General features: G+C 41.5%; 1 protein-coding gene across 3 annotated transcripts in view; it reads left to right on the top strand.

Moving 5' to 3' along the window:
* BCL2L13 (BCL2 like 13) overlaps window positions 1-21992 on the top strand; it is a 49736-nt gene that overhangs the window by 276 nt on the left and 27468 nt on the right. For all 3 annotated transcript variants that reach the window (XM_043439769.1, XM_043439770.1, XM_043439772.1), the window contains exon 2: window positions 8135-8305. In XM_043439769.1, coding sequence (XP_043295704.1) covers window positions 8185-8305 — 121 coding nt within the window. In that variant the 5' untranslated portion in view covers window positions 8135-8184. The remainder of the gene's footprint in view (window positions 1-8134; window positions 8306-21992) is intronic.

Raw genomic sequence — 21992 nt, 5'->3', positions numbered from 1 at the left:
TGCCCTGCAGACTTGCCTGGGCGAGGGTGGGCCTCGGGCGAGGGGTGCGCCTCGGGCGAGGGGTGCGTGCGCGGGGCTCGAGTACTGGCTCCCCGCCCGCCAGCCGGTCGCGGCTTCTCCCTGAGGTTCTCGGTCCCTCTCCCGGCGGCTCCGACGCCGCTGTCATTTGCTGTTACTATTATGTCACATGTTCAGTTTTCCCACCCGTGGAGACACCTAAGTGGTCTCTCCCTTTGGTCTTTCTCCCACCATCTCAGGGCGTCCCTGAGTGTTTTTCCTTCGTGCTCGAACTTTCCAGGCCGAGGCTTGCCCGCATGTCCTGGGCCCTGGCCGCCGCCCTGCGGAGCTTGCCCGCTGCCCGCACGAGCGCTGTTCCTCGCGGGGCCAGCTCGCTGTCTCTGCAAGTTTTGAGCGAAACACGGTTCCCTCCCTCCTTCCTTTTTTTTTAAATTTACGACTTGGAGCAAAACAAGTCCTGCGAAACTGTCAGGGCGATTTCCCCGGGAGGTTTGGTCCAAACCAGAATGCTGGGCTATGCCCTGACTTGTTGTGTGACCTTGGATGAGTTGCCACACCCTTCTAGTACCTTCTTTTTTTTTTTTGTCTTCAGTCACCCAGAAAATTAAGCAAGTGTTTGTGTTGATAGTGAACTGTTGATAGCTCACATACGCAGCTGGATAAACTTAAACACCGTAAATTGCAAATATTTAAACCACTGTGAAATCTGCTTCACTTGATAATAGACCGTTAGGGACTTTGAAATCTTTTTACTCTGATTGGTCAGGTACCATTCTCAGTTTTGTTTTTTTTTTTTTCTCTTTCCCAAATGTTGAATTTACTTATGCCGTCCTATATCCCCGTAGCTCAGTTCCGTTGAAGGATACATGTGGTCGAGTCCAACCCGTTTTGTAGAGAAAAGGTGCTGGTTAGCACATCAGTTACTCAATATTTACTCCATATCTTATTCGGCTAAGCTTTTAGAACAGGTGATTTGCAACAATAATGAGTATTGTTTTAGGAATATGTTTCTTTCCTGAAACATTTTAGACATACAAAACAAGTTTTAACTGTGGTCCTGCCGTCCTGCTTTTTTATCGTGGTTTTTCAAACTTTGACGCATATCTTATTCCACATGAGTGGTCACCAAGAGTTCTTAATTAATATGTATTAACAGAGTTGAAGGGAGGGGGCTATTTTTAGAGTAGCTGATTTTTTTTTTTTTTTAAACAGCGTTATTGAGGTACCATCAAGCCGTTCACGTGTATAATCACGGACTGTAGAACTATCACTGCAGTTTTCAACAGCCGCAAAAGAAACACTGTACCCGGTAGCAGTCATTCTTTATCCCCACACTCTCCTACCCAGGCAGATCTGTTTTACGTTCTGTCTCTGTAGATCTGCCAATTCTGGATATTTCATAGGAACAGAATTATACAATATGTGGGATTTTGTGGCTGGCTTTTTTTTTTTAAATTTCCATGTCATAGCAGGTATTGGCAATTTATTCCTTTTTATGGCCACATAATATTGCACAAATTCATCAGTTAATGGGCAATGATTTCCACAGTTGGACTGTTACATACTGCTGCTGTGACCATTCATGTGAACTTTTTTGCCAGGAGAGTGTTTTCTTCTCTCTGTCATACTTAGGAGTGGAGCAGAGAAGCTGACAGTTATGTCTCCCTTTTCTGCCCGTTATCTGCACACATGGGAAGCCTGATTACTTACTGTGAAAGTCAGACTACATGTTTGTGGGGAGAGTGAGAGGGAGGCGTTCCTCTGTAAGCACACTATCTTCACGTGCCAGCTGATGAGTGGAGACCTTTGTGGATGGTTCTTAACACAGGACTGAACTGGCGTCTTCAGTCAGGTGTTTCAGTTGGAGAGTGATAATGTACACTAAAATAATTTAGTGTCTGCTGAATTTTAAAATGAAATGCTTAGTTGAGTTTCTCAGTTGGACCCAGTGAAATTTCCGCGGTTTCACAATATTTATTAGGATTATGTAACTTTTCTTTGGGAGAAAGTTCTAGAATTCTGTAAGAACTAATAAAGTATGGATTGAAAAGATGAAGTTGAAAAGAAAAATGAAGTTATTGGAGTTCATGTTCATTTCTGGAGCTTTAAAAACAAGTCTTCACTCAAATCACCAATGGGACTGGAGTCTGGGAATCAGAAACTCTGTTAATGTTTAAAACTCCAGAGTTTTCATTTGTAACTGAATTATCTGTGGACTTTCACATTTCTTTTTATAAAACTGGGATTATAGATCTACTCAACTCCATATGGGAGTATTGAACAATATAATAAGGTTACCATTTTATTTTGGTGAGAGGAAATGGTCTTAAAAACAAAGCTTCCTAAAATAATGTAAATACATTATGTTAAATTGTAATGTGTTTGTGTTAACGGTTCTGTGGGGCTAAGAAGTGCAATATAGGTGTGATATTCTAAGTCAGTATTTCTGAGGTTGGTGTTAGAAGTTTGTCTGTAATAGCAGCCAAGGTGGTGATGATGAGACAAGGTTGGGAAACAACTGCAAGACACTTATGTTGCTGAAGATTTGCTTTTCATAAGATTTTAAAGCAGAATCTAATGGTTGCTGTAGGCGTTCTGGCTACCCTTCATACACTATACCCAATTCCTACACTGCTGTCCTGGCATTTGCACTGGTCTTCATAGTAGAAATCCAGTTTTAGGAAGAGCAAACTGTTTATTGTGAGATTGTGGGTTTGACATTGTTAATGAAGGATCACCTATGTATAAACACAGGATTAAGTTACCCTGAGCTTCCTCAGGCCATCCATCTGGCTGACAGCTACCTGTAACTTGAGAGAGAAACTAACTAAAGGTGTAAGGCTGGGCAAAACGCAGCTGTATTCAATAGCTTGTTAGAATTGTGCAGAAAAACAGGAGTTTTTATGTTGAAGATCATTCTTGGTTTAATCATTTCTTGACACCAAGAATACTTACACCTAATTTGAATTAGGTGTTCTAGATGGAATGTAAAGAGTAAAAGTGGCTGTGTCTTTCTCATTATTGGAAAGAAGCTTGTGCTGTCTCAGACAGGAACATCCTCTGGTCGATGAGGTAGTAGTGGGCTGGACCTGAGCGTGGTCCCCTGCTTCCAGGAAAACTGTAGCTGGTGGGCTCAGAGCATGTTTACTTTTCCTTTAACCTGTCCCCCTCCCTCCCCACCACCACCCCATTCTCAAAGTTGACAAAATTGCTTCTTTCGGTACTCTGGGTGTCTGATATTTGGGACATTGCCTTGTTTTTCTACTGATTCTTCCCATTGTCATTAGTCGGAGTATTTTCACTTCTGTGTCCTCTCACCCCGAACGCTGCCAGGCTTGCAGGAGGTATGTGTTGGAAGGGTGCAGGCCTGTGAGGTTGGAACGGAGGAGAGTGCTCTCTGCCAGGTGGTTGTGCTGTCAACGAGCTGTTCTGATTTTCAGCAGATAAATTGTCTACTTCTGTCTCTCCATCAATTAAGTTGAGACTGCTACTTTTTCCTTCTGGTGTGGAGGATTTCTGTGACAGTACTTCAGCAGTGGAGGTCTTGTGCAAGGGGAATTTGTGGTATGTGTTAGAAATGCAGGAGCCCTTGGTTCAGCATGCTGACTTTAGTCTGCATAGAGAGTAGCAGAGGGAGTGGGTGCCCTGTTCCCAGAGCACCCAGCGGTGAGGCTGTGCAGTGTACACTCGGCACATTCTCAGTGCCTTTGAGAGCACCCAGCAGCAGGGCTGTGGAGTGTACACTTGGCATATTCTCAGTGCCTTTGAGAAATTGTAACTGAGTAGAAATTCACTGGACATAAAGTAGCATGTCTTTTTAATTGAAGTTGATGTGCAATATTATATGTTACAGTTATACAGCATAGTGATTCTATGGTTTTAAAGGTTATACTCCATTTACAGCTATTATAAAAATTGGCTATATTCCCGGTGTTGTAGACACATAGTAGTGTTTCTGAGGTCTGCCTGCCCCATCACCTGAACGAGCTGCTCCACTGCTCCGAAACTGGCAGCTTAGGCAGAGTTAGAGGAGCTGGATGGATGTTTTAACCTGTGGGTGTGCTGTGTTTATGACTAGGATGTCAGAGACACATGTGAAGCTTAAAGACTATATGCTAAACTGAAATGACTTAAATGTGTGCGAGCATCTTCTCCCGTAATGTGAATCATGAAGAATGATTGAGTGTAATAGAATCTTTCATCAACCGTGTGGATGTATGGATACTGACATGTATACTATAGCTGAGGACTTCATTGTGAGTAGGATGGTGAATTTGGAAGGTGGAGAATTATGAAATTATGAGAATTATGAAATCATGATGGCATTTGTCGTTCAGTCGCCAAGTCATGTCCAACTCTTTGGTCGGATTTATGGCAAAAGATGGCATTTATGGTTAGGCAGTTGGGATTTCTAAGGAAATTTGAAGAGCATTAGATGAAAAATCCTAGATGCTTTGTCTGTAGCATCTGGGTTGGTGTGTAATTAAAAGTGTCTTCAGAGATATGTGTTTCTGATAAATACAAGGAATTTTTTTAAGAATTAATTTTATTGTAGTATAGTTTATTTACAATGTTGTGTTAATTTCTTTCTCTTTTCTTCCCACACCATGTGGCTTGTGGGATCTAGTTCCCCAACCAGGGATTGAACCTGGGCCAGGGCAGTGAAATCACCAAATCCTAACTACTGGACCACCAGGGAATTCCCAATGTTGTGGAATTTCTGTTGTTGTTCAGTAGCTAAGTCAGTCCAACTCTTTTCGACCTTATGGACTGCAGCACACCAGGCTCCTGTCCTTCACTATCTCCTGGAGTTAGCTCAAATTCATGTCCATTGAATAGGTGATGCTATCTAACTATCTCATCCTCCTTCTCCCCCTTCTCCTTTTGCCTTCAATCTTTCCCAGCACTGGGGCCTTTTCCAGTGAGTCGGCTCTTTTCATCAAGTGGCCAAAGTATTAGAGCTTCAGCATCAGTCCTTCCAGTGAATATTCAGGGTCGATTTCCTTTAGAATTGACTGCTTTGTTCTCCTTGCTATCCAAGGGATTCTCAAGAGTCTTCTGCAGCACCACAGTTCAAAAGCATCCATTCTTAAGCAGTCAGCCTTCTTTATGGTCCTTCTTTCACATCCATACATGACTACTGGAAAAACCATAGCTTTGACTAGGTGGACCTTTGTGGGCAAAGTGATGCCTCTGCTTTTTAATATGCTGTCTAGGTTTATTATAGCTTTCCTTCCAAGGAGCAAGTGTTTTTTAATTTCATGGCTGCAGTTGCCGTCCGAAGTAATTTTGGAGCCCCAGAAAATAAAATCTGTTGCTGTTTCCACTTTTCCCCCTTCCATTTGCCATGAAGTGATGGGACCAAATGCCATGATCTTAGTTTTTTGAGTGTTGAGTTTTAAGGCAGCTTTTTCACTCTCCTTTTTCATCCCCATCAAGAGGCTTTAGTTCCTCTTCACTTTGTGCTATTTGAGTGGTATTTGCATATCTGAGGTTGTTGATAGTTCTCCCAGCAATCTTGATTTCAGCTTGTGATTCATCCAGCATGGCATTTCACATGATGTACTCTGCATAGAAGTTAAATAAGCAGGGTGACAATATACAGCCTTGTTGTACTCTTTCCCAACTGAACCAGTCAGTTGTTCTATGTGGTAATTTCTGCTGTACATCAAAGTGATTATTATACATACATACACATTCTTTTTCATATTCTTTTCCATTATGATTTATCACAGGGAATTGTATCTACGTCCTCGTGCTGTACAGTAGGACCTTGTTGTTTATCCATTATAGTATAGTTTGCATCTGCAAATCCTAAAGTCCCAATCCATCCTACCCCTCCCTCCACCCCCTCAGGAACCACAAGCCTGTTCTCTGTGTCTGCCAGTCTGTTTCTCTTTTGTAGATGAGTTCATTTGTGTCATATTTTAGGTTCCACGTATAAGTCATGTCATAGAGTATTAGTCTTTCTCTTTCTGAATTATTTCGCTTTGTGTAATAATCTCTAGGTGTGTCTATGTTGCTGCAAATGGCATTATTTCATTCTTTTTTATGGCTGAGTAATATTCCAGTCCATGCATGCGTGTGTGTGTGTGTGTGTGTGTGTGTGTGTGTGTGTGAGAGTAAACACCACGTCACCTTTATCCATTCCTCTGTCAGTGGACATTTAGGTTGCTTCCATGGCTTGGCTGTTGTAAATAGTGCTGTACTGGGGTGTCTGGATAAATACAAGAAATTTGATTATAACAAATTCTAGAACATTCATTTTTTAAAAAAATTAAAGCATTCAGAAGATAAGTACTTCTTTGTTCTTCTTAACAAAAATTTCTGAGGCTTTTCAAAGGTTAAGTTTTGTTATTGATTTCCTCAGTTCTCCTCCTCTCTTTTGGAACTTAGTAATTTATTCCTTGCTCTCTTTTTATTTCTCATCGGCTCTCACTGAATATAAGCATGCTTAAGTCTCTTTCATTGTGACCAAATTGAAGAATTGTCAGACCCTTTGTCTCTGTTCTCAGACTCCATTCTCCCCTTGAAACCAGACTTTTATGTTCATTCTTTTTAATCTCTTTATATAGTCACTCTTTTATTCTGTGTATTTCAAATTCTCCATACTTTCTTCATTGTTTATTCATTTATCTTAGTTTGTTTAGTACAGATCTTAAATTTTGTCAACATTCCCTGTCTCTTTTTCCTATTATTGGTTATCTGAATGTTTTTCTTTTATCAGATATTTCTTAAAATCTTAAAACAGTCTGTAGCATTGCTTTAAGTAGAAAACAATTATTTGGAAACCTTAATAAAACACTTTGGTTTGCAATGACTATTAAGATACATGTGGTGGAGTCGCTCAGTCGTGTCCGACTCTTTGCGACCCCATGGACTGTAGCCCACCAGGCTCCTGCGTCCATGGGATTTTCCAGGCAAGAGTACTGGAGTGGGCTGCCATTTCCTTCTCCAGGGGATCTTCCCAACTCAGGGATTGAACCCAGGTCTCCCGCACTGTAGACAGACACTTTACTGTCTGAGCCACCAGGGAAGTCCTTAAGATACATAGTAGGAGTCAAAAGATACAAACTGATTATGATATAAGTAAATCCCGAGCCTGTAACTTGCAGTCTGGTGAGCATAGTATATGTAATTCTGCGTGGTATATTTGGAAGTTGCCAAAAGAGTAGGTCTTTAAAACAGGGGTACATGGTAGGTAAAACAGCTGTTGGGTCCAAGTGGAGAAGTGGAGTTGGACTCGCATTGACTAGGGTACAAGTTAAAGTACCTTCTGAAGAGATTCAGAATAAGGTTGACTTGAGGAGCAGTTCAGAGGCAAGCGGTGCAGGCGGGCAGAGCGGCTCTGCTCCACAGCGTCAGTCGGGCCCAGGTCTCCTGTCTTGTGCTGCCCCCCGGAGAGGTGTCTGCCATCGTCATAGTTCAGGTCCAGAGGACCCTACTGCACACAGCTGCTTCTCTCGCTGCTCGGGCTCAGACCAGTCGTATGGCGCACGAAGCTGCGGAGGCGATGGGAGATGTTAGCCGCGGCTGTGCACCTTGGGCCCTGCTGGAGTGTGAAGGCTTTAATAGGGGAAGAATGAGAACGTGCTGGCCGGAGGCATGGTGCAGCGTGAAGAGGGCAGAGCGCCTGTTCTTGCCACACAGGTGAAAGGAGGGTGACTGGGGGAGATAGAAAGGGAAATGTGCTTTTGACCTGAAATCTGAATACATGCATTCCTACTGGAAGTAAACTGAGGTTATGTTTTTTAAAGGTTACCGAGAGGATAAGTCTGAGAAATATTTATTTTGGTATTTAGTTGTATGGTTGGAGTTAATGGGAGAATGTGTTGGCATGTAACGAACTTTTTTAAAAAAACTATCTATTTATTTGACTGCATCAAGTCTTAGTTGTGGCCCTCAGAATAGTCCTGTATAGCGCACGGACTCTCTAGTTGGACTCTAGTTGTGTTGTGAGAGCTCGGTTGCCCCGGGGCGTGTGGCGTTTTAGTTCCCCCGACCAGGAATGGAGCCAAGTCCCCTGCATTAGCCAGGTGGATTCCCAACCACGGGCCACCCGGGGTGTCCCGGCGTGTAATGAACTGTACACTAAAAAAATACTTTCCTGTTTTAGGTTTTGTACCTCTGTAAGTACACATTTTCGGAGCTCTGCCGGCCACCCCCATGGCGTCCTCAACTACCGTGCCTCTAGGATTTCACTATGAAACGAAGTACGTGGTTCTCAGCTACTTGGGACTCCTCTCTCAGGAGAAGCTGCAGGAGCAGCATCCTCCCTCACCCCAAGGTATCGTCTTCAGCTTGTGGTTGAATTAAGTAGTAATAATTAATGTGTGCCAAAATGTGTGTCTGAGCACTGTATAGCCATGGCTGTGAGAATGAAGAATGCTATCAGCTCTTGAAGATTCACCCTTCGCTCTGTCCCTTCTCAACACCTGATCCATTCCCAGAAGCGTGACTTTTAATTTTTTTTTAGAACTTGATTTTTTTTTTTTTTTGGTTGCACCACATGGGTTAAGAGATCTTAGTTCCCTAACCAGAGATTGAACCTGTGCCCCTTGCAGTGGAAGCATGGATTCTTAACCCCTGGACCATCAGGGGAGGCCCAGGAGCTCAATATTTTAAATGATTGCCATTGGTAGAGGTAAAAGATGTACTAAATACATGTAAATAAATAGAAATACATCTGCCTTTAGAGATTTTGTACTTAATAGGATATAGATTAGAATTAAATAATTATTTTTAAAGCTTATAACAAGTTCTTTGAATTCTGTTTTTTTTTCAAGAATATTAAGGTTTTTTAGTTGAAGTATAATTTATTTACAATGCTGTATTAGTTTCAGGTTTGCAGCAGTGGTTCAGTGATAGATACATGTTCTTTTCCAGATTCTTTCATCCTCTAGGTTGTTACGAAATACTGACTATAGTTCTCTGTGCTGTACAGTAGGTTCTTATTTATCTGTTCTTTATATAGTAGTAAGGATATTAGATTTAAACAGTGGATTAACCTCTCAGAGAGTTTTTAGCACAGTTCTTTGTATTGTGTAGTTATGTATATTTTAATTTGCCAGACGAAGCTTAAAACAGTTACTAGAGTCTGAATTAGTCTTCTTTATTAATATGTAACATCATCTTCTTAAATATTTTCATCACAGATTTTACTGTAGCCATGGAGGTAGTTCTTATCTGCTGCTATTTTAGCTCAAGAAGGTATCCTGTCTAGATTTAGAAAAGACGGGCTCCCGTAGCCATTCCAACTATAGGGATGACCAGAGATGTCTTAACAGAGCTCGTAAATGCTGACATATAACTCGTGGGTGTGTTGTGTTTTTAAACATTGAATCATATTTTGAATTCCCTGAGCTCAGTAGCTGTTTACACAAAATTACATCAAAATAGCTTCAAAGACACCATAAAAGAAATTTTTTTTTCCTACTAAAGTTTAATTTATTATTTAAATATTTAAATAATATACCATATATTAATTTATTATTTCACCAAACTCAGCAACTATTTTACTTTCTGTTGTCTTCTGATATTACTCAGTATTCACATAGTTTTCAAGAGCTTCCCAGGTGGCACTAGTAGTGAAGAATCTGCCTGCCAATGCAGGAGACTCAAGAGGCACGGGTTCCATCCGTGGGTCAGGAAGATCCCCTGGAGAGGGAAATGACAACCCACTCCAGTGTTCTTGCCTGGAGAATCCCATGAACAGAAGAACCTGGCAGGCTTCAGTCCATGGGACCACAAAGAGTGGACACAACTGAGCAACTGAGCACTACTACATAGTTTTCAAATAGTTGTAATAACTGATTACAGTGATTATGGTGATTTTTTTTCCCCCACCATTTTATCACGTTTCTGTATTGTATCTCCATTATTACATGTCTAAATGTTTTCATCTTTTTAAACATTGATAGATTGCTATACAGTTTTTGGTTTACTATAGGACCCCTTTTATCTAGGTCACTAACACTGGTAGTAGGGCTTTTACTGAAGAAGTCAAGGCAAGAAGAAATTCTAAACAAAGAGGTTGTTATAAGAAATTTTAATAAAAATGTTAATAAATGTACATTTACTTAGTAATTTTGGTGTATGGTCAAGGCATTTTTCTTTCTGAATATGAATCTGTTGATTGGAATTCCATGTCCTCTTTCTCCCATAAACTATACTTCCATATCTGTTATGTGCACTTTTAAATTTATGCTTAAAGTGGAGTAAGCACATAAAAGCACTTGTAGTTTCATTGAAGAGGCATTCTAGATTTTTATGATTTTTTTTCCCTCTAATCTTTTACAGTTGTTTCTTTCACACCTAAATTGAGGTGGTATTTTTAAAAGCAGCTTCACAAAACATGTAATTTCACTTTCAGCAAGTCTCACTACGTATCATACTTCAGTGATATCTGTAATTTTAAGCCAATTGCACCACTTCAGTGACCAGTATAACTTTACTGGTTATACTGTTTACTGGTTATATTGGATCTACCTGCCCCCACCACCCCAAATTGAAAGTGCAGAATCTTAAGCACTCGACTGCCAGGAAGTCCCAGTATTCCCAATATAATAAATAGGCTGGGAAAATGATAACTGACTCTTGGCAGGCACACGCCTTGTACACGTGTGCTGGGTGGCGTCTACCATCTATCTGCATGTACTCAACCTGCGGTGGGTCTGGTAACTCTGCACATGATTTGTGGAGAGGGTAGTGAAGAGCAGTTCTGATGTTGCTTCCCCCCACCTCTAACGGTTATTTACCTTTGTAAATTGTCCAGAGTCAAACTGCAGAACCAAAAAGGAGTGAGCAGTCATGTGGTTACTGCACCTGCCTAGTTATTTTCGTTGCCCGTTGTGGAGAGGGCTCGATCAGAGCAAGTTAGCCTTCAGTTTGTCGTGCTCGGCACACACAGGGACACTGGGGCTCCTGGAGGCCACCACCCTCCAGCCACCTACCCTTCCAGTTTACATGCAGTGAAATCCATCTATTGTTTCATGTAACACCCGATTAAGGGAGTTGTCAATAGAATCTCAATTAGCATAACGGGGATAGTAATTCTGCAGTGTTGACCTCAGCACCTCAGATTCAGCCAAGTGAGTAAGTCCCAGACAGACTAATTGGTCTTTTTTCAGATAATTGCTTCCTTCCTTTTGACCAGGCTATGTGGCGGGTGGGATCTCAGTTCCCTGACCAGGAATTGAACCCACACCTCCTGCATTGGAAATGCGGAGCCTTAACCACCTGCTCTCCAGGCTTGAAGCATTGGAATCATCCTTTACCTCTCATCTCTGCTTCCTTCCTCTTTCTTTCCCTCTTTCTTTGTCTACTATTATTAACTGTTCCAGTTTCATGATGATTTTCCCATTTTCCTTTAAATCCTGCTTCAGGATTTGAAGGAAATGTCCTCTGATTTTTCTCCTTCATTTCCTATGTTCTCCATCATGTAATTTGAAGGCCACAAGCAAGCTGCACTTCCTTACATTACCTCTCACATCAGGAACCCACAGGTGCTCTTTTTCCCTCAGTCTGTCCTACAGAAGACCCCACTACCTGTTGTATCTCCTGGCTACTGTTGCTTTAGACTGTCAGTGAGCCATGCTTACTCCGATTAGTTTTTTCACTCGAGCTGAGTTGCCCCTATGACAGTTGTTGTTGTTCAGTTGCTAAGTCATGTCTGACTCTCTGCAAGCCCATGGACTTCAGCACGCCAGGCTTTCCTGTCCTTCACTACCTCCCAGAGTTTCTCGAACTCATGTCTGTTGAGTCAGTGATGCCATCCAACCATCTCATCCTCTGTTAACCCATCTTCTCCTCATTCCCTCAGTCTTTCCCAGTGTCACGGTCTTTTCCAGTGAGTCGGCTCTTTGCATCAGGTGGCCAAAGTATTGGAGCTTCAGCATCAGTCCTTCCAATGAATATTCAGGGTTGATTTCCTTTAGTATTCACTGGTTTGATCCAAGGGATTCTCAAGAGTCTTCTTCAGCACCACAGTTCAAAAGCATCCATTCTTAAGCACTCAGCCTTCTTTATGGTTTAACTTTCACATCCATACATGACTACTGGAAAAACCATAGCTTTGACTCTGCAAAACGTTGTTGGTAAAGTGATGTTTCTGGTTTTTAATACGCTGTCTAGGTTTGTCATAGCTTTCCTTCCAAGGAGCAAGCATCTTTAATTTCATGACTGCAGCACCGTCCGAAGTGATTTTGGAGCCCAAGAAGATAAAGTCTGTCACTGTTTCCACTTTTCCCCATCTATTTGCCATGAAGTGGTGGGACCAGATGCCATGATCTTGGTTTTTTCAGTGTTGAGTTTTAAGCCAGTTTTTTCATTCTCCTCTTTCATCCTCATCAAGAGACTTTATTTCCTCTGTACTTTTTGCCATTAGGGTGGTGGTGTTATCTGCATATCTGAGGTTGTAGATATTTCTCGCAGCAATCTTGATTCCAGCTTGTGATTTATCCAGCCCAGGATTTCGCATGATGTACTCTGCATAAGCAGGTGACAATATTCAGCATTGTCATACTCCTTTCCCAATTTTGAACCCTTCTGTTGTTGCATGTCCAGTTCTAACTGTTGTTTCTTGACCTACATACAGATTTCTCAGGAGGCAGGTAAGGTGGTCTGGTATTCCCATCTCTTTCAGAATTTTCCAGTTTGTTGTAATCCACACAGTCACAGGCTTTGTGGATGTTTTTCTGGATTCCTGTGACAGTGGTTCCTGATGATTCCCCAAACCTGTTTCTCTTTCTGTCTGAGGCATGAAGGAAATTGCATCTAAGCAGGGTCATGAGACTGGTCTTAGCCAGTGAAACTCAGGTGCTGGAGCTTGTGTCCCTTCCAGGCTGTGGCATTTAAGAGCCAGTGTGCCTTCTCCTCACTGTGTCTCCCTTGCCTGCAGTGTGTGTAGGCTGATTCGAGGGGGAGCAGTGTTCCTGAGGGCGCTGTCACAGGACAGCACCGCCGCCCTCAGGCAGGGTGGCTGAGTCACTGTAGGACACAGTCCTCTTGCCTCCCGTCTCCAGCTTAGACATGGAGCACACAGGAGAGATGCACCTTTGGGTTAAGTTGCTGAAGTCACTGGCTTTATTATTGCAGCCTAGATTCCTGTCCTCATTAGTGTATCTCCCCTGCATGCACAGTAGGGTGACCAACTGTCCAGTTGGCCCAGGATTGAGTAAAACTGGGGAAGTCCTGGGCAAACTAGATGAGTTGGTTACCCAAATACATACCTATGTTCCCACCTACCCAGATTCCACTTACTTACGATATTTTTAAACTGTAACAAACTTCATGGTCCACAAAAACCAGGCCTTTTCAAGCCCTGTGATTTATTAAGTTTGTAAAAACCGTACGCATTTATATAAGCCTGTATTAATTAATTTTTTTCCTTCTGCTTGAGCATAGCATTTTTTTCCTACCCAAATACTGTAGGATCTGAGAAGGTTACCTGCTTTGGTGTTTTTGTTTTGTTTTTGAAATTTGTTTGTTACCCTTACATTGTTTCCTTAAGCCCAAGTACACAGTATTCGTATGTGAATACAAATGTATATGCTGACCTCTTAGGAGGAAAACTTGGGCTCTAATTGCTGTCTCTGCGGCTTTGCTCTCCAGTTTATTGTCTAAAGCCTGAGGTAGAGCTCCCTTCTATGCTGTGCAGTTATAAATAGAGCCTCCACTGTGCATTGGTGCTGTGTGGTTAGGGTTTGGTTTCAAGTTCATGAAGCAATAGGTGTGAGAAGAAGAGGCTAAAGAAGGTGGCCCTATTCATTACTCAAGATTTCTGTCACATGAAATGTCTTTCATTTTTTCCTCAATGAGTCATTTGCTCGGCACATAACTTCTCCTTAAATAGTTAACTCTGTGCTTTTCCAGAAGTTGGCAGCTTGTCTGGACTCCATTAGTTTGTGTTGATTATGTTCAACGTTGTGTATTCTGACTAGCAGAAGTCCTGCTGCCTTGTGTATGTGACCCCAAGTAACAGCTTGTTATGTTCAGCTTTGCTTGTATTAATACAGAGCAGCTTGATATTGTGGTCATTAATAGGGATTCAGTAAGACATGTCTTAGGTTAGGAAGGAGAGTAGGTTCTGTTAATTAGTAATAGTAGGTGTCTGTTAATTAGTAATGGGACTGTCAAATGCATGTCATTGTGGTGCTGGCTGGATATTCATTCAGCTGTTAAACACTAATCCCCCATTCTACTCACCCCTCCCTCTCTAAGCAAACACTGTTCTCCTTTCTGTCTCTGAGTCTCATTGGAGTGAAATCACATAGTATCTGTCCTTTTGTGTCCAGCTTGTTTTGCTTAGCGTCGTGTCTGTAAGGGTCACCTGTATTGCAGCGTATTTCAGACTTTTACTCCTTTTTAAGGCTGACTCATGGGGTTTCCCTTGTAGCTCAGTTGGTAAAGAATCTGCCTGCAGTGCAGGAGACCTGGATTCGATCCCTGGGTTGGGAAGATCCCCTGGAGAAGGAAATGGCAACCCACTCCAGTATCCTTGCCTGGAAAATCTCATGGACAGAGGAGCCTGGTGGGCTGCAGTTCATGGGGTCGCAAAGAGTCGGGCACGACTGAGTGACTAACACATGTTCCCTTGTGTGTAGAAATCTTGTTTTGTTTACCCATTCATCTGGCTGGTAGACATTGGGTTATCTCTACCTTTTGACGGTGGTGAATAACGCAGTGATACAAATTCAAGTATGAATGGTCTGAGTGTCAGCTTGCCATTCTTCTGGGCATATACCCAGGTGTGAAATGGCTGGGTCATCCTATGTTTAAATGTTTTGAGAACATGCCACCCTTTCTTCCCCAGTTGCTGCATGATTTTACAGCCCAGTCAGCAGTGCACAGGGGTTCTGATTTCTCCACACCCTCATCATCACTGTTTTCTGCCCTTTTGTCGCAGTTTTCCTAATGAGTCAGAAGTGGTATCTCCTTGCGGTAGCTCATTTCTTTTTATTGCTGAGTAATATTTCATTGTATGGATGTACCACAGTTTGTTTATCCATTCACCTATTGAAGAACATCTTGGTTACTTCCAAGTTTTGGCAGTTACATATAAAACTCTGATAAACATTCTGTGCAGCTTTTGTATAAATATAAGTTTTAAACTCATTTGGGTAATATAAAGGAGCGTGATTGCTAGATCTTATGGTAAAGAGTATGTTTAGCTTTGTAAGAAACTACTGAGCTGTCCTCTAAAGTGGCTGTACTGTTCCCACCAGCAGTATATGAGTGTTCCAGTTTCTCTGCTTCTTTGCCAAATTTGCTGTTGTCCTTATTTTTAAATATTCTTTACTTATCTGGCAGCACAGGGCCCTAGTTGGCCATGTGCAGGAGTTGAGGCATGTGAATTCTTAGTTGAGACATGTGAACTCTTAGTTGTGGCATGTGGCATCTAGTTCCCTGATCCAGGATTGAACCCACGCCCCCTTCATTGGGAGCTCAGAGCCCTGAATACTGGACTGCTAGAGCAGTCCCTATTGTCTGTATTTTTTTTGCTTGTAGCTATCCTGGTGGTGTGCAGTGGTAGCTCATTGTGGTTTTTTGTTTTGTTTTGTTTTGTTTTAGTTCTCCCACTTTACTGCTACCAACCCATCTCCCTCCACCCTCGTGCACACACGCTCAGTCATGTAACCCCATGGACTGCAGCCCGCCAGGCTCCTCTGTCCATGGACTTCTCCAGGCAAGAATACTGGAGTGGGTTGCCATTTCCTTCTCCATCATTGTGGTTTTAATTTGCATTTCTCTAATGTCTAATGATGCAGAACATCTTTCCATGTGCTCACTGACCATTTGTATAACTGGAGAAATATTATTCACATACTTTGTCCATTTTAAAATTGGGTTATTTGTCTTTCTGTTGTTAAATTGTAAGACTTCTTTATAGCAGACCCTTATAAGAGAGAGAGAGAGAGATAGTTCCAGATAGTGTCTTCCATTCTGTGCTTTGTCTTTTCTTGGACATACAGAAGTTTTAAGTTTTTATGGAATCTTGTTTATGTTTTCTTTGATTTCTAGCTTTTTGGTGTTATATCTAAGAACCAGTTGCCTAATCCAGGGTCACACAAATTTTCACCTGTTTACTTCTAACAGCTTTACACTTTTTAGCTCTTAAATTTAGATCTTTGATCCATTTTGAATTAATTTTTTTATTACCATTTAGGAATTTTAAAACATTTTAAAAATTGAAGTTAGTTGATTGACAGTGTTGTGCTAATTTCTGCTGTATAGCAAAGTGAGCTAGTTACACATACATGCGTTATTTTTTTATATTCTTTTCCGTTATGATTTATCCCAAGAGATTGGGTATAGTTACCTGTGCTGTACAGTAGGACCTTGTTGTTTGTTGAATTAATTTTCTTATGTGAAGTGTGGAGATCCAGATTCATGCTTTTATGTGAGAATATCAAGTTATTCCAGTGCCATTTGTGGTAAAGGCTATATTTTTCTTCATTGAATATCTTTTTACCCTTATCAAAAATCAGTTGACCTTAAATATGGGTTTATTTCTGGCTCTCAGATTCCACTTGTTTGTATGTCAGTTCTTACACCATTACCACGTTATGTTGACTACTTACAGCTTTGTAGTAAGTTTTGAAATTGTGAAGTATGAGTAGTCCTTCAGCCTTGTTCTTTTTCAAAATTGCTTTGACCATGTTCTGTCTTTTGCAGTTCTGTTTGAATTTCAGGACTGTCTTGTCCATTTCCAGAGGCAGTTGGAATTTTGATGGAATTGCATTGACTCCATAGGTCAGTTTGGGGAGTATCTCAGGTCAGCTTTCAGGCCAGTCTTGTAATCTGATCCCAGGTTCTGGTTCACAGTTCCCTATTCCTGGGGATGTGCGCTGTGTAAGTTTCTTCTCCGTCTTTCTATGAGGAACAGGAGATGTTTAATCCTGACTACTATGAACCCGGACTTTGAGTGGGTGCTCACTGGACTTTCTTGTCTAGTCTGAATGTCTGCATTCTTATCAAAACAACAATCTTGGAGCACTGCCCCACACCTGCTGGACCAGGTGCTCCGTGGGGCCTGGGAACCTGTATTTTTAATTATTGCTTCATTATTGTTTATTATTCTCTTGGTACTTCTAATGTGCCCCAGTTTGGGGAACCATAGATTTAGAAAACATTCTTGCTCTCAGAGGTCTAGGCCATACCTACAACTGTTCTAAGCTTGTTGATCTGATACTCATTTGAGTGCATTTTGGGGCTGGAATATGATGGTTGCTGACTCACCTGACCTTTTCTTTGACATTTAGGTGGGTGGGATTTAAGTGTGATAAAGTTTGTTTGTCTTTGAAATATTTTTCTGGATTTATAGTGCAGGATTTATGCTGCATTGGTCCTGTGTGTAGCTCTGTGTTTTTGAAAGTCAGGGTGGAGTGGGGGTTGATTAAACGATGTGCTTTTGAAAGTCAGGGTGGACTGGGGGTTGATTAAAAGAAAATCAGTGAATCTGTCTATGTCATTGGTTAGCTGAAGAAATAGCCTTTTGTATCCTGACAGCAGTAGACTTTTTACTGGTTTAGGTTTTCCACATGGCTTATTATCAAGTATGACAACTTGTCATGTGTAATTAGCATCACATTAGTCTCATGAGAATAGGTATGCCTTTAATCAGCTGCTTTTCTTTAATCTGACAGGATGAGGCATATGGTAACCAAGACATTATTGTCATTTTCTTTGTGGCATGGTGGTGGTATTGGGAGTGGTGTGATGGGTGTGGGGATGTGTATATGTTTTAGGCATGCAGATTTTCCTAAAAGAGGCAGATGGCAAATAAGTCATTCATATATTACTTATTTTTCATTCATTATACTTCAGAAATTGTAATCATATGTTTCTGAATTTAGTAATAATGTTTCTTATCAGAATGTCTACTTTCTAATATCATTTCTATATAATTTATTTGTGCCTGGGCGAGTCATCTAAATTTGCTAAGTCCCATATTCTTTGTATGAGATGGATGGACTAACCCTGACCCTTTCGGATCTAAAATTCTGTGATTCAGACATTGGTGAAGACCCTCGTGAACATTAGATGATGGTTGAGGTCTTACTCTTGCCATCCCTCCTCCGCAGTTTCCTCCATCACAGGCTGGCACCACAAATGTTCTTGTTGCTGTCCTGTGTATGTGGTTCGCCTGTATTCCTACTCTCTTCCATTAAATGACTACTCATTTTCTTTATTTCTTTTAACCTTTTAAAGTGAGGTAGCCTCAAAATATGCTGATAACTTTTACAAATCCCTCTGAATCTGTTAATAAGTTTCATTTTATTGTCTCCTTTCTTGTGTCCTTTCTTCCCAGCAAGGTTGTTGGGTTATACATTGTAATCCTTTGAGTCTTCATCACAGAGACAGTGACGTTTGATTTTGATGTCAAATATTCGTGTACGTTTTTAGTTCTTACTTGACATAAGTCTAGGACCAAGGGACTAGCTCAAATAGTTTGTAATCAGGTCAGACTAATGATAATAAACTATAAAATCATTGGTACAAGATAGTGTATATATAAGTGTTAAACTGTGTGGCACAGGTTAAATGATATACATGTTCAGCTTTCAATGATACTTAAGTAGTCAGTGAAGATACTGTGGAAAAGTAGAGAGACTTAAATTGGTCATTGCAGGGAGTTCCCTCGTGGTCCAGTGGTGAGGACTTGGTGCTTTCGCTCCTGAGGGCCCGGTTCAGTCCCTGGTCAGGGAACTGAGATCCTGCAAGCCATGTAGCATGGCCAAAAAAAAGAGAAATTGGTCCTTGCAGGGTGGACAGAAATAAATAACCAGGAAAAGGAAGAGTCCAGGTTAGGTAAAAATGTCTTTTTTGTTAGTGAATAAATTGGCAGTGAGTTCCTACTGGGTGGGAAGAAGAATTACTTTTTTTAATAGGAGTTAATTTTTTAAAATTTTACACCATGTATCATTTAATGTGGCTTGTAATTAGAACAGAATGGAAGTAAGTAAGTTGTAATGAAATCAGAATAGGAAGACTGTGCATTTCCACAGAGGGAGCAGTAGATCACAGGTGTGTCGTCTGTAGGGTCCGTACAGTCGTCTGAGTGCTGAGCAGTGAGCTTGGTTCAGAGGCACAGCCAAGGCAAAGTGGAGCTGGGCAGCTCCTCCCTGTCCGTGGGAGTATGCGCCAGGATTCTCAGGTGGTGCTGGCTGCCACCAGCCGCTGGGTGTTCTCCTGTAGTCATGGGTGAGTACCTCACATGGTCTGGACATGCTGGTCTCAAGACCCCGCCATATTTCTTCACACTAGTCAGAATGGTGTGCGGTGTAAAATTAATGAATTTTGTTTGTAAAATTTTCTGTGCAGTATTTGGAACCGGGGCTGATGCAGTTAACTGAAACTGCAAAGGGAACTACTGCATTTAGTTCCCAGAAGAAGCTATGCTATTTTAAGGGGAATGTTATTCTTTTAAGAGAATTGTTTTTCACTTAGAGCTTTATTACATAGGACACAAAGAAATGCAGTAGAAACTGTCAATATCAAATACAGTGTTACATTTCAAAACTCTTGTCTTTTTGTGGAATTCTGGATAAAAGCTAAGGAAATGGCACTAAAGTGCACTCCGTTGAAACAGATAGTTGATACTGTCTGGGGATTTTTCTGATGATCCAGCTTAATTTGAGGATAAATTCTAGAATGCGTGGAATGGAGGGACTGCCTCTTATGTGAGGAAACCTTATAAAAAGTTTACCTGGCAGGCTGTATTGACTGGCAAGAGTCTGTTTCTGAGTAAGAACAGGTCAGGAGCAAGCTAGCAGATGTTGAGTTTGAGATGATTTTGCATAACTTAAAGGGCTGACTCAAGCTTTTCAGCCTGGTGTTTACCCTGCTTCTGTTGTGGAAATATGTTTGAAGAATTTCTCTTAAAAGCACTGTGTCCGCTGTAACAGCTCATGGCAGTGACTGACCAAAATTCTTACATTGTTGAGCATGGCAGAGATTAGTTGAGCCCAGAGAAAGTTTGAAGTCAAGTCCCTTAGAGGTAGGTCACATGGGAAAAGTAGAACACCGGGGACCTTTTGGTATTTAGGACTGTAGCTTCCTGGTGAAATGTCTCAGACAAATTTATTATGAAATGTACCCTTATAGTTTAAAGGTTAACTTTTCTTCTGCATTTTTTGATATTAATTAGTTAAATTTTGTTGGACATGTGTTCAGGAAAAGATACATTTCAGTTTTAGATCAGTCGGTGTTAAGCCCTAAGCCTTTCTCTGTTGCAGCAGTTGGAGAACAGGAGTAACGGCTGGTGTTAAAGCAGACGCCTTGGCACCGTGTAAACTGAAGTTACTCCTGCTGGTCCAGACTCCGTGTACTGAAGCGCGTTCTGTGTGAACGCCGTTCATTAGGAGTCCGTGGTGAGCTGATTCCCTGCACGCTGTGCAAGGTTAACAGCGTTTAGAGGTTCAGAGCGGGTGGTGAGTGGGGCCATCATCTGTAGAGCATTTGTTTAAGGAGTGTTGATTTTTTGGCTGTGCTGGGTCTTTGTTGCCTTGCGCGGGCTTTCCTCTAGTTGCAGTGGGCGGGGGCTGCTCTCTAGGTGTGGTGCTCAGGCTTCTCTTGCGGCGGAGCACAGGCTTTAGATGCAGGCTCAGCACTTGTGCATGGACTCAGGTGCTCTGCAGAATGTGGTGTCCTCCCGGACCAGGGATTTAACTCATGTCCCCTGCATTGGCAGGCAGACTCTTAACCCCTGGACCACGAGGGGAGCCCTCTAGTGAGCATTTTTGATGTGGTGGAACTTAACTTACTTATCTGTTTGCCCTTGACAGCTTCCCTTTGTGGCAGGTATTGTTTTCCTGGTTTTTTGTTTGTTTGTTTAGTTCTACCACTTTATTACTACCAACCCATCTCCCTCCACCCTCATGCACACAAGCTCAGTCATGTAATCCCACGGACCGCAGCCCGCCAGGCTCCTCTGTCCATGGACTTTTCCAGGCAAGAATACTGGAGTGGGTTGCCATTTCCTTCTCCATGTTTTCCTGTTGAAGTAACAGCACAGGTTCAAGAAGGCTATTTTCCTTGCCTGAGGTCCTGTGTAGTGAACTGGAATGCTTGGCTGGAAAACTTTCCTTCCCCTCTATTGAGATGCCTTCCAGAAAGCCAGAAGGAAGAGAGAATTTCTTTGAAAGAAATAAGATTGACTCACAATAATTTTCTGATTTGTGTTTGCCTTATTTTAATAATGTTGCATATGTTCTGGAAGTCACTTTACTGACTAGTGTGATTATATTAGTCAGTGCCATTGTAGAGCCGTCTGAACTACAAATTACTTTTAAAAGGAAAACCTGTTTTAATTATAACCAACTTTAGTTTATTACAAGTCTGTCTGTAAGTGAACTAAGCCAGTCCCTGATACACAAACGCTATCTGATTGCACTTAGGTAAAGTCCTTCAGGTAGTCAGAATTATATAGCGAAAGCACAGTGGTGGTTGCCAGGGGCTGAAGAGAGGAGGTAATGGAGAGTTACTGTTTAATGGGTCTGAAGTTTCAGTTTTACAAAATGAAGAGTTCCAGAGGTGGATGGCAGTGATGGCTGTACAACATTATGAGTGTATTTAATACCACTGAATTGTAGACTTAAAAATGATAAAGATGGTAAAATTTTTGTTAGGTGTGTTTTACCAAAATAAAACAAAAAACCCATACGCCAAGATAGATTTTTATGCTTGACGAGAATTTATAAAGATTACCCTCCTCATAGGATACATTGTCTTCCAATTTTGCATAAGATTGTTTTTGTTTTATGTGATTAAAAAACTTACCAGCTTTATTAGGAATCATTAACAAAAATTGCATATATTTAAGGCGTACAGTGTGATGGTTTCATATAAACATTCATTGTGAAGTGATCGCCATAAGCAGGCTAATTACCATCCTTTTTTTTTTAAATCACCCCCACCCCTCTCCCTTCTGGTAGCTAGCTGTTTGTTCTCTATGAGTCTGTTTCTGTTTTGTT

Source organism: Cervus canadensis, chromosome 21 (genome assembly GCF_019320065.1).
Source record: "Cervus canadensis isolate Bull #8, Minnesota chromosome 21, ASM1932006v1, whole genome shotgun sequence".
NCBI classification, from domain to species: domain Eukaryota; kingdom Metazoa; phylum Chordata; class Mammalia; order Artiodactyla; family Cervidae; genus Cervus; species Cervus canadensis.
This window is presented reverse-complemented; position numbering and strand designations above follow the sequence as displayed.